The sequence below is a fragment of the Styela clava genome, chromosome 4 (assembly GCF_964204865.1).
Source record: "Styela clava chromosome 4, kaStyClav1.hap1.2, whole genome shotgun sequence".
Classification (NCBI taxonomy): Eukaryota; Metazoa; Chordata; class Ascidiacea; order Stolidobranchia; family Styelidae; genus Styela; species Styela clava.
Window position 1 is genome coordinate 2,607,079 of NC_135253.1, and position 14,460 is coordinate 2,621,538.

At 38.3% G+C, this 14,460-nt stretch overlaps 1 protein-coding gene across 1 annotated transcript; it reads right to left on the reverse strand.

Moving 5' to 3' along the window:
- Positions 1-1,517: 1,517 nt before the first annotated feature.
- On the reverse strand, positions 1,518-5,368 carry LOC120338135 (uncharacterized). Its single transcript, XM_078111852.1, has 3 exons — positions 4,699-5,368; positions 4,079-4,165; positions 1,518-3,753 (listed from the first exon to the last, which is right to left on the reverse strand). The coding sequence occupies exon 3, from the start codon at positions 3,620-3,622 to the stop codon at positions 2,972-2,974; it is 651 nt and encodes a 216-aa protein (XP_077967978.1). The 5' UTR covers positions 3,623-3,753; positions 4,079-4,165; positions 4,699-5,368; the 3' UTR covers positions 1,518-2,971.
- Positions 5,369-14,460: the final 9,092 nt, after the last annotated feature.

Sequence of the window (14,460 nt, forward strand, 5' to 3'; positions counted from 1 at the left end):
TCCAATCATAACTGAGAACAAAGATTCACAAGCATATGCAGATGATGTAGAGCACTAGTCGGAAAACTTTATGTACTTGCATACACATTCCCTGTAGCGCGCAGGCCGCAATATCTCATCCTTCGAACAAGCGCTAGATTGAATTTCAAATTGTGGCGCATTCACACCTTCTATTATTGCGTTAAAAGCCTGCTACTATGAGATGTGTATGTGCCGTTTCTTAATATATATATATTATTCAACAACATATTGTTTTTATTTACTTGGTATTAATGTGAAGGATGATGTTTTTTGCCACTTGCCCCCACGGTACGTCTTCCAAAGAAGACCTGACAAGCGAGTACGAAGTTTATTCCAAGTGTAATGCATTTCAGATAAAGCTGTTCGCAGCAATATGTGCTTCCGAACGTGCCCATTACTTGTTTTGCACTGTCGCATAGATCAACTGTGGCGCAGTCCTGGGTCTCGGGTCGAATTTTTCGTCGAAGCACATTGGAATGTTCAGTCCTCGTCGCGAGATATCCTGCGTTTTCCAAACATTTTTGAATTTTAAAGATCACAATTAACTCGAACGACATGCAACTGACGCTACATATTTCAAAACAAGCGTCATACAGCAGAACTTGTTACCACATAAATCCGCGTACATACAATAATAAATGTGGGAACAATTTTTGCTTCATTTAATAAATGTCGGGTTGTTCGAGGGCCGCAACAAATTAGCTCGCGGGCCGCATTTGGCCCTCAGTTTACCGACCCCTGTTGTAGAATAGTGCATTGCAAAGTTTTCAAGTTTTAAAAAAATTCTCGGGAATGGCATCCCAATCATGTAATAGTTCGTTTTCTGCACTTCTCTCTTGTATTCCCTTTCCTAATAGCTTATATTTCTTTCGAAATCAAGTTATAACAGTAAGTTAGCACGTAACCCTAACCAACATGAGCTGCACAACTTCATAAATCAATCAGAAATATATATTACGTAACAATGTAGCCAAACGTTGTGTTAATTCCGACAAAATTCGTCGAGAGCTCAGTTGCTACGCCATGATATATATATTTCTTTGAAGCCATGAAAAGACAAAAAGAGTTTAAATAAATAACAGATTGTTAACAAACGATAATGAATAAACGAACACCGAGTTTTATCAGATAATTCAGTCTCGAAACTTTTTATCTGAAATAAGACGATCTCGTTTCTGAGGCCTCGCTCGCATGCCGAATAAATGGGCTCGCGTGCCAAGTTTGGCACGCGTGCCAAAGGTTGCCCACCCCTGAAGTAGGCAGAACCAAGTGGAATTCCACTTGGTACAAAATTAGTTTGGTATTGAATGTAATTGCTTTAAGCTTCATGGCATGTATTAGGGAAATTGTTAATCATATATCCTCGTTCATTATTTTTTTATAGCTTAAAAATTCTAGCTATAGGCATTCAGCAAACGCGAGTGTAGGTAATAAGCGGTGCTATCACCTAACTATGATGTGGAGTGATATCGTGTGATCCAATGTGCGTGTAACACCAGAAATACTTAAAAAGCCCGATCCCAAATAGTTCATCCAACATTTGTTGCTTTGACTTTATTGCATTATCGCAGTAGTAATGAACATCGATGAGTCAGTTTATTCCAGTAATTACACACAATTTAATCTAATTTATCATCATCACTCCAAATATTAGCTAAATAAATAAAACAAACATGAAAAATACGACTTACAAATTGACAAATTCCGGGGCTTAGAAACAGAGGTGCGCTCACTAAAAACTCAGAAAGAAGAGAGCGGCGTGCGGGAGAATTTACAGATGCCAGATTATTGGTCAGAATATACAGCCAAGTTGGCTCCATAAAATATATATTTGGGACTTCTCATGTATTAACCATGGGAATAATATGTGGAAATAATTATTAATATCAAATTTAGGATAATAATCACTCCATTTAGCTGAATACGAATGTACTACGCTTGTAAAATTGAACGATTATCGCAAGACTGGCATGATTGCAAAAAATAGATATTACGAAACACTTTTCGGGAACACAACCTAGTGACCATAATTAAAATGAGGAAACATTTCTTACATACAGGGCCCAAATTAGAGAAAATGAAAAGCATTTTATGTAATTTTTTAAAGCAATAAAAGAAATGTTCAAACAACACAATGTGTGAAACACACAAAAATTAATCAGAAATATTTAATCTGAAAGAATGAGCACCATTAGAGATACATAAAAATGGTAAACGAGAATCTCTAAGGAAAGGGTAGGAATGTGGTACAAGCATAATTCCTGTTGCGGTATGTATGTTGTGAATAGGTGCATGTTATGTACAATGTGTGTGTATGTGCGTGTCACTATATGGCCTCTAACAAGCACAGCTTGCGAACATCCCGTACATAAGTAGAATTTGCAGTACAGACTTTAACCCTTCGAACAATACCATGCTTGTCAGGGTATGTCTCATCAACAATCGCCTTCGGCCAATGACTGCGAGGGGAACTATCATCAAACATCAAAACCAAATCGCCAACTTCCAGATTTCTTTGTGTAGTGTGCCATTTTTGTCTTTCTTGTAGCAGAGGCAAATCATCTTTCTTCCATCTATCCCAGAATAAATCCAGGAGCCCTTGTGAATATCGCCATGTTCTTCTATATTCATCAGTCTTCATAAATTTGTCTAAAGGTAGAGATGGATCAAGTTTGGCAATTAGAATTGAATTTGGTGTCAAAACATTTAAGTCTTTAGGATCATCACTTAGTGGTGTGAGTGGTCTATCATTTAATATCCTTTCAACGCCAGTTAGGAAGAACCACAATGAATAATCTGAAAATGATCGACCATCAGTGATAGCACGTAATGTTTTCTTGACTTCTCGAACTAATCGCTCCACGACACCTGATTGATGACTGGCCAATGGAGGTGAGAAGTGCCATTGAATTTCTTTTTGAGATAATGAATTGTCAATCACATGTTTGTTTCAGTTTCTAATTCCTTCTCTCAACTCTTTCTCTCCGCCTATAAAATTTGTACCATTATCCGAATATACGTGGATAGGTCTTGAGCGTATGTCAGTGAATCGGAATAACGCTTGTAGAAATGCTGATGTATCAAGTGACTCTGCAACTTCAATATGTACGGCACGTGTGGCCATGCAAGTAAAAAGACATCCATAACGCTTGTATTCATTTCGACCAAGCTTGACCTTGATTGGGCCAAGGTAGTCTACAAATGTAGATTCGAACGGTTTCTTTCCAGGAACAACTCTACAGCTGGGGAGGTCTGCCATCCACTGCTCGCCTGTACGAGCAGATCTTTCTCTGCATGGTATACATTCTCTGATGACTTTTCCAACAGCTGATTGTCCCCGTAACATCCAATATCTTTCTCTAACTGACGCAAGAACATGGAGAGTTCCAGTGTGACCTGTATTTCTATGATGCATGTCGATGATCAGCTTTGTTACATGATGGTGAGGTGGCAAGATGATTGGATTCTTCTGTTGCTCTGGCAAATCAGATTTTTCAAGTCGTCCTCTCATACGCATAATACCATCTTGTATGAAAGGGTCACACTTTAGTAGAGGCTTGGCCAGTGTAGACTTCAATTTCTGTTTTTGTTCAACTAGCATTTCTGAGTTCCTCTACAGAAATGAATCGAGATGCAGGAACTCGGTCACATTTAAGATACTTCCATCTCATGTATCCTTGAAAACGCATCAACCAAACCATAGCACGCTGTAGTTTTTCAAACTTGGAATATCTAATGAAAAATGGGGGGAATGGAGATTCATATTCACAATCAGTAGATAAATAGTTGACTCTAAACAATTATCACCTGAAATTGGAACATTACAAGGGCGAGCGGGCCAAAAGGACTCATCCTTGCGCAAAAACTCTGGGCCATCAAACCAAAGATTAGACAAGGAAACTTTATTGGGCATGAGACCACGGGAAGCAATATCAGCAAGGTTTTCCTTAGTACTGACATGTAACCATTGCTCAGGTTTTGACAATAAATGGATAGTATTGACCCTAGTATTGACACTTTCAAATTCAAATACAAAAAATTCATGCGCTCCCTTTACCTTTCCACTGCCTCTACATCCAGTTGATGTTGTCCCAGCAAATCTTTTCGTCATTGCCAGCTCATCATTTGTCTCGATCCAAATCACCTGTAACAAAACAATGTCTCGTGTAAATATTCGTATTGTATTTTAGCTTATAATTTTAATTGTGTATTCCATACTGATGGGCTCAAGCCACTTGACAAGTATTTCTGTCACCAACACATTGTGGGTTGAGGTAAAGCCAAAAATTATATTACTAAAATTATATAACAAAAAAATTTCGCAGGCTTTTTGCCCTACTATTGAGCCCGCTCCTCAATGATCTTGGTCTCCTATTTAGTGTGTAATTTCTTGATATCTATTCTGTTAACTGCCAATGACAAATTCATGCCTACAGTCTAATGCCCATAAGTACACTTATTGTTACCATGCCATTTTACATGCCTCAACTGGGATCCAAACTTAATTGGCATCCTTCTGATTACTTTCATTATGGGCAGTCAAGCCTAATGTTGTATTTGTTTTTACTATTTATAATGCTTCGGTAACAGTGATCCAGGTCAATTGTTTTTATCCTTTTGATTAACTTAATTTTTTTTGTAAATTTTCCTAGTCTACTTCTATGGTATGATACTCACTTCATTGTGTTGTATTAATACTGCTGAATATTTCGATGTATATTTTCCTCATGTCTATACAATTCCCGTATGTGAATCTTTGACTCCAGCATCAAAACACTTGTTAGTCCAGGTCAACATTTCAGCTTTTACACTACTAGCTTGTTTCTGCCTCTAAGTGTCAATATTTTGTTATTTGCATACTTGATTGGTACGGTATTCTATACTTTTACAATTTGTGTACTCTTAACATCCAGTTTTATTTCAATCTGGACACTTATATGCACACAATCGACTTGTGTTGCACTTTACCGTAGCCGAACTATTTACCTGCTATGACAACACTGCAAGTCCGTTTGGTTCACTTAATAATTTCCATGGTTACCTAGACTGTGGTGCATGGAGTCGATTTTCTTATTTTTAAACGGCGATTGCTTGGTTTTTACCGGGTCGCCTTGACGCATCGATTGCGTTTCTTTATTTATTTATTAAGTAATATATTTTGTTCGATTTAATTATATTTATCACGTTTTTGTTAGACTTCCCCGAGGGTGCCGCCGCTCGATAACCAGAATTGGTTTTCGGCGTCTCCTTTCACCCTGGAATGCGGTCTTTTATATTTCCTTTATTTGTGTATGTATAATTCGTACTTTCAGCTTGGTGAAGAAATAAATTACTGATTACTGATTACTATTTGCAACAAATGTCTTAAAACGTTCAGCACGGTTGTTCAAAAACTGAAGCACTGAAGTCGAGTCTGTCCAGTACAGAACTTTATCAATTTTATAATCTAACTCTTTAACAATAGATGTGGCCAACTCTGCAGCAGCAACTGCAGATACCGCTTCGAGACGTGGTATAGTAATAGGTTGCTTGGGGGTGACACGGGAAACGCCTCTCACAAAAACAACATGAATGTTATTTGCTGCATCAATCATACGCAAATAACTCGAACAACCATAACCAACTCTGCTAGCGTCACAGAACAAATGCAACTGTACCTCAGTGGGTGTGAAGTCAGCTGGCTTGAAACAACGAGAAATAGACAAATAATTTAGGTTTGATAATGAAGCGATCCAATTTTCCCAACTTTCTCTAGGTGGGCCAGAAATGTTATCATCCCAGCAATAACCTTTATCGCACAACTCGCGAAGAATAGGTTTTGCGGGCAAGATAAATGGCTGGACAAATCCTAATGGGTCAAATACTTGACTAACCATTGACAAAAACCTCTCCGTGTTAGAGGACGAGGCTCTACATTTATACGTATTACGAATTTGTCAGCATCAATGCGCCAATGCACACCGAGTGTCTTATTTGAGGAATCACCTTGAATGTCAAAATCTACCATAGATGGGGCTTTATCTTCATCGGGTATAGAATCTAAAAGGATAGGATAGGATAGGATTTACATATTTATCCCGGGGGAGAGGAAAGCCGATAAGTCGGCTTATTCATATGGCGAACCACGACCTCTCGTCCGGTTACCATTCCAAGTCGGGTATGGGATTAGATTTACTGTATTGTTTATTTTCGGAAGCATGGACTTGGTGGTGGAGGAAGCCGTAACCGTCCAGCGGTTACGTGAACCACCCAACGACGGCGAGGAGTCCAGCAATCCTCTCGCACATAACCATCCCTGCATGGGATTCGAACCTGCGAACCCACGCAGAGTAGTTAGAGGTGCGGTGGCGAGCGTATTCCTAACGCTTAGCCCGTTGAGCCACACCGCCGCGCCACCACACCGCAAAACAGCTTGGTCATTGCTTATGAACTTAGCAAGATGAAACCCACATGTATCTAATAGCTTACGTAGTTGAGATATAAAACTGACGGTTTGGTCAGCAGTAGGCCAACTTTTCAAACAATCATTCACGAAAAAATTACGATTAACAGTTTCAATAGTGACAGAGTCAGCATTGGATAAATTATCATCAGCTACCTTTCGTAGCGCAAATGTAGCAACAGATGGAGAACTCTTACAACCAAATATATGACTCAACATTTTTAGCTCAACAGGGTCTCGGGATAAATCATCATTGGGCCACCATAGAAATCGCATGGAATCGCAATCAGGTGGATTTACCCGAATTCTATGAAACATTTGACGGATGTCACAAATTACCGCAACGGGTTACTGTCGGAAACGCAAGAGAACACCAACCAATGTATTAGTATTGAAAGGACCTGATAACAAGTTGTTATTCAAACAAGTGCCTTGAAACTCGGCTGAACAATCAAATACTACCCGAATTTTTTGGCCAGTATAGTGATGTGGTAAATATGATGTTCTGTTACTGTGTGGCAATTCATGTATGGGTAAGTATTCTGCATAACCATTCTGGATGTATTCGTGTATTTTATCTTTGTATTTTTGGAAAAGATCTGGGTCTTTCAGGAATTTTCGCTTGAGATATACTAGCCTCTTTTCAGCTAAAAAACGATTATTAGGAAGGGTTACATTATCAGATACCCAGGGTAAGGCAATTTGATACCTACCATTTACCATTTTCACTGTATCCGCCATAATGCTCAATGCTTTCTTGTCGTCGACAGAAAACTCTGTAGTACATGGATCAGCATATAAATCGACAAAATCATGACCACAAATATGACACATAGATAAATTAGTACTTTCCTCAATAGAATTTGCATAACTATAACCTGCTTTCAAAAAATTGACATCGACACAATTTGAAATTTGAGCATTTTTGTCAGGACCTGCTAGAGCCCAACCTAACATTGTATGGTAAGCAGTTGGTGAGCCTTGTTCACCAACACATGTGCCTGAGATGGGAAATTGTCCCAATACATCAGAACCTTTCAGCACTTTAATGGTGCCATTTACTTCGGGGAAAGATAAACCATGCAAGTGTGGATACTGTTCCACTATTTCCTGATGTGGGATAGAGTCACGCAAATCAGGAATACCATCAAAAGTCAAAATATTATTTATACATATTTCGTTAGGCTCGTTAATACCAGTAATAGTGAAAGATACTCTCTTTCCTGAGTGGGACTTTGAACCACTGGCAGTGTGAATAGTACACCCCTCAGTTTCACCTTGAAGGCCTAATCTCTTAGCAATATCAGTGGTGCAAAATGAACGTGACGAGCCATAATCAAGGAAAGCATATGTAAATGAATAACAATCAGAATCATTAGCAGAAACCTTGACTGGTACAACCATAAGTCGCACAGGATAATTTTCTATATTAGGTGAAATAAAATTTGCATGCACATTACTCACACCGGGCCCATTTGAGCCACTGGATTTTGCATTAGAATTAACAGGTTTCTGAGAAGACAGGGTGTCATCATGAAGAAGTGTGTGGTGTTTCTTTCCACAGTTGTTAACTTGCAATCCTTTACGTTGTGTCCTGCACGCAAACAGTTGAAGCATGCCTTGTATTCTCGAACGAAGTCTCTACGCTGTTTGGTATCTTTATCTTTGAACTTCGTGCAGTGATACAGAAAGTGTGAATCACCACAACATAGACATTGAATTTGAGTGTTCTTGGTGAATTTGTTGTCACTTTTCTTTTCCCTTGTAGTTGCAATTGTAGAACTTGTGGTTGTGTATGTCCTAGCTGAGCGAGGTCTAGGGTTAACCTGCTGCCTACTTTTGACATAGCGTTCGGCCATGAGTCGACCATAAAATGTGTTGCTCAGGTGAGCTCTTCTTTCAACATATTCTAGTAAATGCATGTAGGATGGAATAGGACCATTTTTCCATGATTCATCTCTGAGATAGTCCATTTGTACATGATATGGCAATCGATCAAAGATGTCTCGCAGATACGATTGTGCATCAAGCATGTGTTCCTTCTTCCAATGAGAAAGTATAACATAGCAATTTCTCATCTTCACAGCAAGGTCATAAAGCGCTTCAGCATCGTTAGCCTTTAGCTGAGGACCAGCAGTGAGCTGCTTTATAATTGCTTCAATCACCAAAGTTTGATTTCCGAATCTGAATTCCAAAGTCTTTCTTGCCATGCCATATCCTTCTGCTGCAGGTGTTATCACAACCAGATGCTTGATTGCGTCTTTCGCCTTTCCTTTACACATTTGAATGAGCTGTGCTAACTTCACATCAGGCGGATATGGATGTCTATCAATCATGTTTTCGAAGCCTTGGATGAATGAATGATAATACTCAGGGTTACCATCAAATGTAATTGGATCTAGCTCAGGCAAAGTGAACCCTTGACGCACTGTTTGCATAAGTGCAAATATATCATCCTTGCTATCTGCGTTGCTTGGTTGAACATTAGTAGCTGGACGGTTTATGTTGTACGAAGGAAATTCATATGATGGCATCAAACCTTGCCGTGCAAACCTTGCCGTCGTAGTGTTGACATCACAGGCCTGGTGAAATGGCTTTGCAATAGTTCAGGTGCTCTTGTGTTCACAGACATACCAACTTGTGGATAAAAATTTCTTGTGAGTGGATTTAGCTGTGACTGACTGTTGATAGCTGCTGAGCTTGTGTATATTTGCATTCCGCTAGTGCTTTGAAGAAAGCCATTGTCTGCCAGTTTCGCAGGGGAAGCTGGAGAGCTAGAGAACATGGGTTGATGGGAATGCAAATGACCTGAACTTGTTGCAATTGCCGGGCCCATAGACAACATTGGTTCACTCGGGCGAGTGGTAATATGGGTTGGTATGTCAGCAGTGGTAACACAGTTAGACACAGGGTGCATCAAAACACTTTGTGATGTAACAGGGATAGAATCTACAGCGTAGTCTCTGATTTGTAACACAGGTGGTGGTGAGATGCTAGTAGTTTGCGAATGGCGGAAGCTATGCCTTGAAGATCGGACACTACTTGCTGTAGCTATTACTTGAGCTTTTTCCATTTGTAGCTGGGCATTTCTCAAGGATATTTCGAGTTGCAATTCAGCTTGACGTTGATTGAATTCTGCTTGTAGTCTAGATTGAGCCAACTGTGCTTGTGCTTGCTCAACTTTTTCAGCAGCTTCTAGTTCAATTAAACGTGCCTTTGCTAGACTTGAAACAGATGACATTGATGAAAGAGATTGATGAGAGTGACGAGATTTTTTACTTTTGTGTGATTTACTTCGACTTGATGTCACACAAGACTCTAAATAGCTCTGGTATTTTATGTCCCACAGCCTTTGAGTCTCTTCAGCCCTTGCCAGTTGTAATTTAGCCGTTTCAATTTCTTCTGATGCAACCGGGACAGATGCACCATCAGTTCCAAGAGAAATATATTTTTATAATGTTTGCCATGAATTTAATGCAATGTCCAAATTTTCTTTGACTTTTAGGACAAGTACATTGTTCTTAATATCGGATAGAAGTGTTGACAGTTCGTGACATAGATCTGCCACATTTTGAGAATGTACTTCACATTGCTGCTTGAATGCTTGTGTAGGTTTATCATTTGTAGATGCGATAGTCTAATAGTTTAGTTCAGTTAGTGTTGCACACGTCAAATTTAGATTAAATCCAATTTGTAGGTAATAAACGGTGCTATCACCTAACTATGATGTGGAGTGATATCGTGTGATCCAATGTGCTAGTAACACCAGAAATACTTAAAAAGCCCGATCCCAAATAGTTCATCCAACATTTGTTGCTTTGACTTTATTGCATTATCGCAGTATTAATGAACATCGATGAGTCAGTTTATTCCAGTAATTAGGCTACACACAATTTAATCTAATTTATGATCATCACTCCAAATATTAGCTAAATAAATAAAACAAACATGAAAAATACGACTTACAAATTGACAAATTCCGGGGCTTAGAAACACGTTCTGCTGTGAAGTTAATGTTCTGCTGTGAAGTTAATGTGAAGGCCAACATACGAATGGTCAGGGTGGTTTGAGAATTTCTGCATGGTTTGCGAGGAATTCACCCTGTGTCCCAACCATATTTCAACTCTGGTCTTTGAACTAGCGTTTTAAAGATAGATAACTAATAATCAATATCTACTCGAAATAATATTTAATTCTAAACAAAAGTGTAGGGTAGTGCTGTTTCCAAATATGTAACCTTTGAATATCCTACTCGCAGATTTATTTTCTGTTTTTCAGGTCGTTCCGTGATGATCAATACAATAGCTAGTTTATTGAATATAAATGGTGTCAATGATGATCAATACAATGGCTGGTTTATTGAATATAAATGGTGTCTACAACAACAAAATTCGCAGGCTGATGTCTTATCCACGATAAACTTGAATTGACATCTATTACGCCACAATAATTAAATGAAGAAATGATCCTGTGAAATAACAATACTAATTCCTTTATTCCTAATTCCTCTATCCTTGCAGAAGTCAATATCTAATGAAAAAAAAAAACCTTATAACCTTAGCAACCAACATATTCCTATACCCTGTCTTTCTACCTTAATTAATTATAATTACTCATACTTATAAAGTGACTGATAGATTTAAATACTTATTACAATCTGGACTATAATTTGGCAATAATAGGCTCTAGTTTGGGCAATAAAGTGGTCTAGCCCAGTGATTCCCAAAGTGGGCGATATCGCCCCCCAGTGGGCGAAAACAATACAGAGGGGGGCGAAAAAGTCTAAGGGGGCGATAGGGGGGCGATTTCGCGAAAGCTGTTTTATGTTCGGCGCACTTAATTCTGTACTTTGTGTGCATTCGCAGACTTGAATCATGTGGGCGATATTCACACGCGAAAGGATTACTGGTCTCGTCTTTGCAGTAAGGTAAGGTAGTTTGCGTATCCCAGTGGTCGGCAAAATACTGCCGAAGTAAAATAATCTGGCCCGGGACGATTCACTGAATGGACCTTTCCCCGACCTTTGACCGCGGAAAATTCTTTCCATACTTTACCATTTTAAAATTTTCGGTGCTTATTTTAAGAGTGGTTTCGCGAGCTGTGGCCTGTAAAATGGGGTATTTGATTCAAACTATCATTCTAATACACACCATTTAACAATCTGCTTTTTAAAAGTACCGATAAAGAATTTTAGCCTAGTCTATCATAGCTATTTCTACACTAATTTTTGATTGCTGTATTTAAACTGAAACTCATTGAAAGACAAAGTAATCATTGACTTATTTGATTTATATTTAAATTTCCGAAAAACAACTAAATACTAACGAATATAATTCAAAAACGTGAAAATGAGGTAGTGCTCACGACCACCCCTGAAATCTGTCCGAGTGAGAGTGTCTGAGCGCCTGCGAAAGGGGCATTGTTACGTTTTTTGCATCTTGCTGATTGGCCAATGTCACGAAGTAAACAAGGAAGTCTATGTCCGGGGAAATATCCAAACGGCGGTTTTGACGATGAAAATTTTTTATTTATATTCTACGCTCGAGGAGTAAATTACATTTTTTTACGTAACAGAATTTATCGTGAGACACGTTTAGAGTAAATTATACTATATCCTAACAATTTAGTGAACAGCCACTCGTTTAACGAGCCTACAACTTAATTATAATTAGACAAATGGAAACACGCAGAAAAGTTGATGCTGAGTGCAGGGGTCAATAGCGCAGTAAATATTCGAATATATTGCAAAGCAATAAGGAAATAAAATTCATATTCATATTCGGGAGATTCATCATGCTTGATTTTTGTAAGAATGAATCTTCTTAAAGAAAATATATATTTATCAAAATTTCACAAATCGTGCGAAAATATTCACTTCGATGTTTGGAAGTACATATTTGTGCAAACCATTATTTTCGAAAATGAACATTACAAAGAACAAGCAAAGAAGTGGGTTTGGTGATGCCCATTTAGAAAATGTTTCAATCTTGGCGTCGTAAAGCTATCCAGCGTGATTCAGCAACAAGACAGTGTCACATTAAATGTCATTGTAAAATTTTTTTAATAAGACGACTGAGTTGAGTTCACGATTGTCGCAGTTTTCGCGTGTGTTCCGTTTTTAACTCTCCAAAAATATATGCGACCCGCAAAAGACTAGCAACCCTGAATTTTGTCCTGCGATCGACATAAAATTTGCCGACCCCTGGGCCGTAGCCGATAGTCAGTCACGGCTTCTTCCACATCCGAGTCCATGAATCCAAAAAAATGACTGGTTAATTATGGACTGGAGGCCGTGATAGGATGAGGAATCGGGGAGTTTTCCGAAATATTTTGGTGCAGGTCATCAGGCTGTACGAATGAATGAAATGTACGAAAATCATTATTATAAGTTTGGAAAATTAACTTTGTTCTTATTATTTTAATGTGAAATGGGGTGAATTTAGGAAGTGAAATGCTATAAGGCAAGAGTACACGGCGGTTTTTGAGGAGGTAGGACCCTGGATTCTTTCATTTCCGACCTATTATATGGTGAAAAAGGGGTTTTCAGCCGTGCTACTATTGCTATTAGAACAATGAAATCACCTTTCCATCAGTAAATGGGGTAATTTTAGATATAAACAAAACTCGCTGAAGAACACCAAGCTCATCTATCTCATTAAAAAACACTATAAACTATGATTTGTCTTCTTATTTGGTCTGTAATAAATTCGTTTCTGACTTTATATTTTTTTGTAGTGCAGGGGGGCGATGAAGTTGTATAAACTACTTTAGGGGGGCGATGGTCAAAAAAGTTTGGGAACCACTGGTCTAGCCCACCTCTTCATGCACCCAATTCTGGCAACTTTGGTTGGGCATTTTGGCATTTGACTCCATCTATAATCAGCTTGACAATATATTTTTTTATAAAAGTTTATCTTTACTGTTCACTCCCATTTATAAAATTGATCAATTTGGCAGTGGCAATCACCATAAATTTATTAATATGGTGTGGCAAGTAATTTTTATTTATTTATTTTTCATTAACTACCAGTATGTGATTTTTCATGTTCCCTTTACTTAATAACTTCTATATGGTTGTGTGTGTGGGTGCGTGTGTGAAATATTTCAATTATTTTAGGTGAGTGAACACGTAACGTACTTTACCCTATTATCGCCACTCGCCAATTTTCACCACACGCCTTCAGAATCGCCCTGCTGCAGTCGCACTTTCAGATAGCGCTGAATATGAGTTGTTTTCGGATTGCGACGTCGTAAGTGATAAATATTAAACATATTCTGTCACCCGGTGGCGTAAAGACATTTCAATAAAAACATACATTTTTGTAAAATGTAAAAATCAGCTGATATCACGTTCGGTCAACTTTTTGGGAGGGCGGTAATTACTAATTAGCAGCCCAAAATAGCGCGACAGTGTTTATTATTTTAGTTTTTGTCAGTCAGTGTTAGATCGACGTTGAATCAAGTTTGAAATGGGAAGTGTTTGTAAATATCGTGCTGTTGTTAATTATTGTATCCGCAGGGTGGCGATAATTAGGGTTGGATTATCCGGATAGCGGTTAACCGGATAACCGATTAACCAAGAGGTATTTTGCTATCTGAGAACCGGATATTATTGTAACGGTTAACCGGATAATAGAGCAGTATAAATAATGCATATGCGCATTAGTGATTTTTATATTTCTTGTTGAGTGGCCAATGACATCTCTCAGAGCATATAATATTCACTTATATCCACACCACTCTGCATATTTTAGTCATCCGTGTAATGCTGGAGTGAACTTGACTATAGTATTACATCACAAAACACGCAGAAAAATGTGATTATTGCGTATTTGCGGTATAGAAGAGCCCGACTTACCTTAAAATAAAAGCATTTCTACTCTAGATATGAAAATAAATGGTAAGCTGCACGAACAAATCCAATTTCCTATTTTTGCTATCTTGAAAATTCATCAAATTTGAGCTATTATTGCAATTCCAATGAGTATAATTTATTT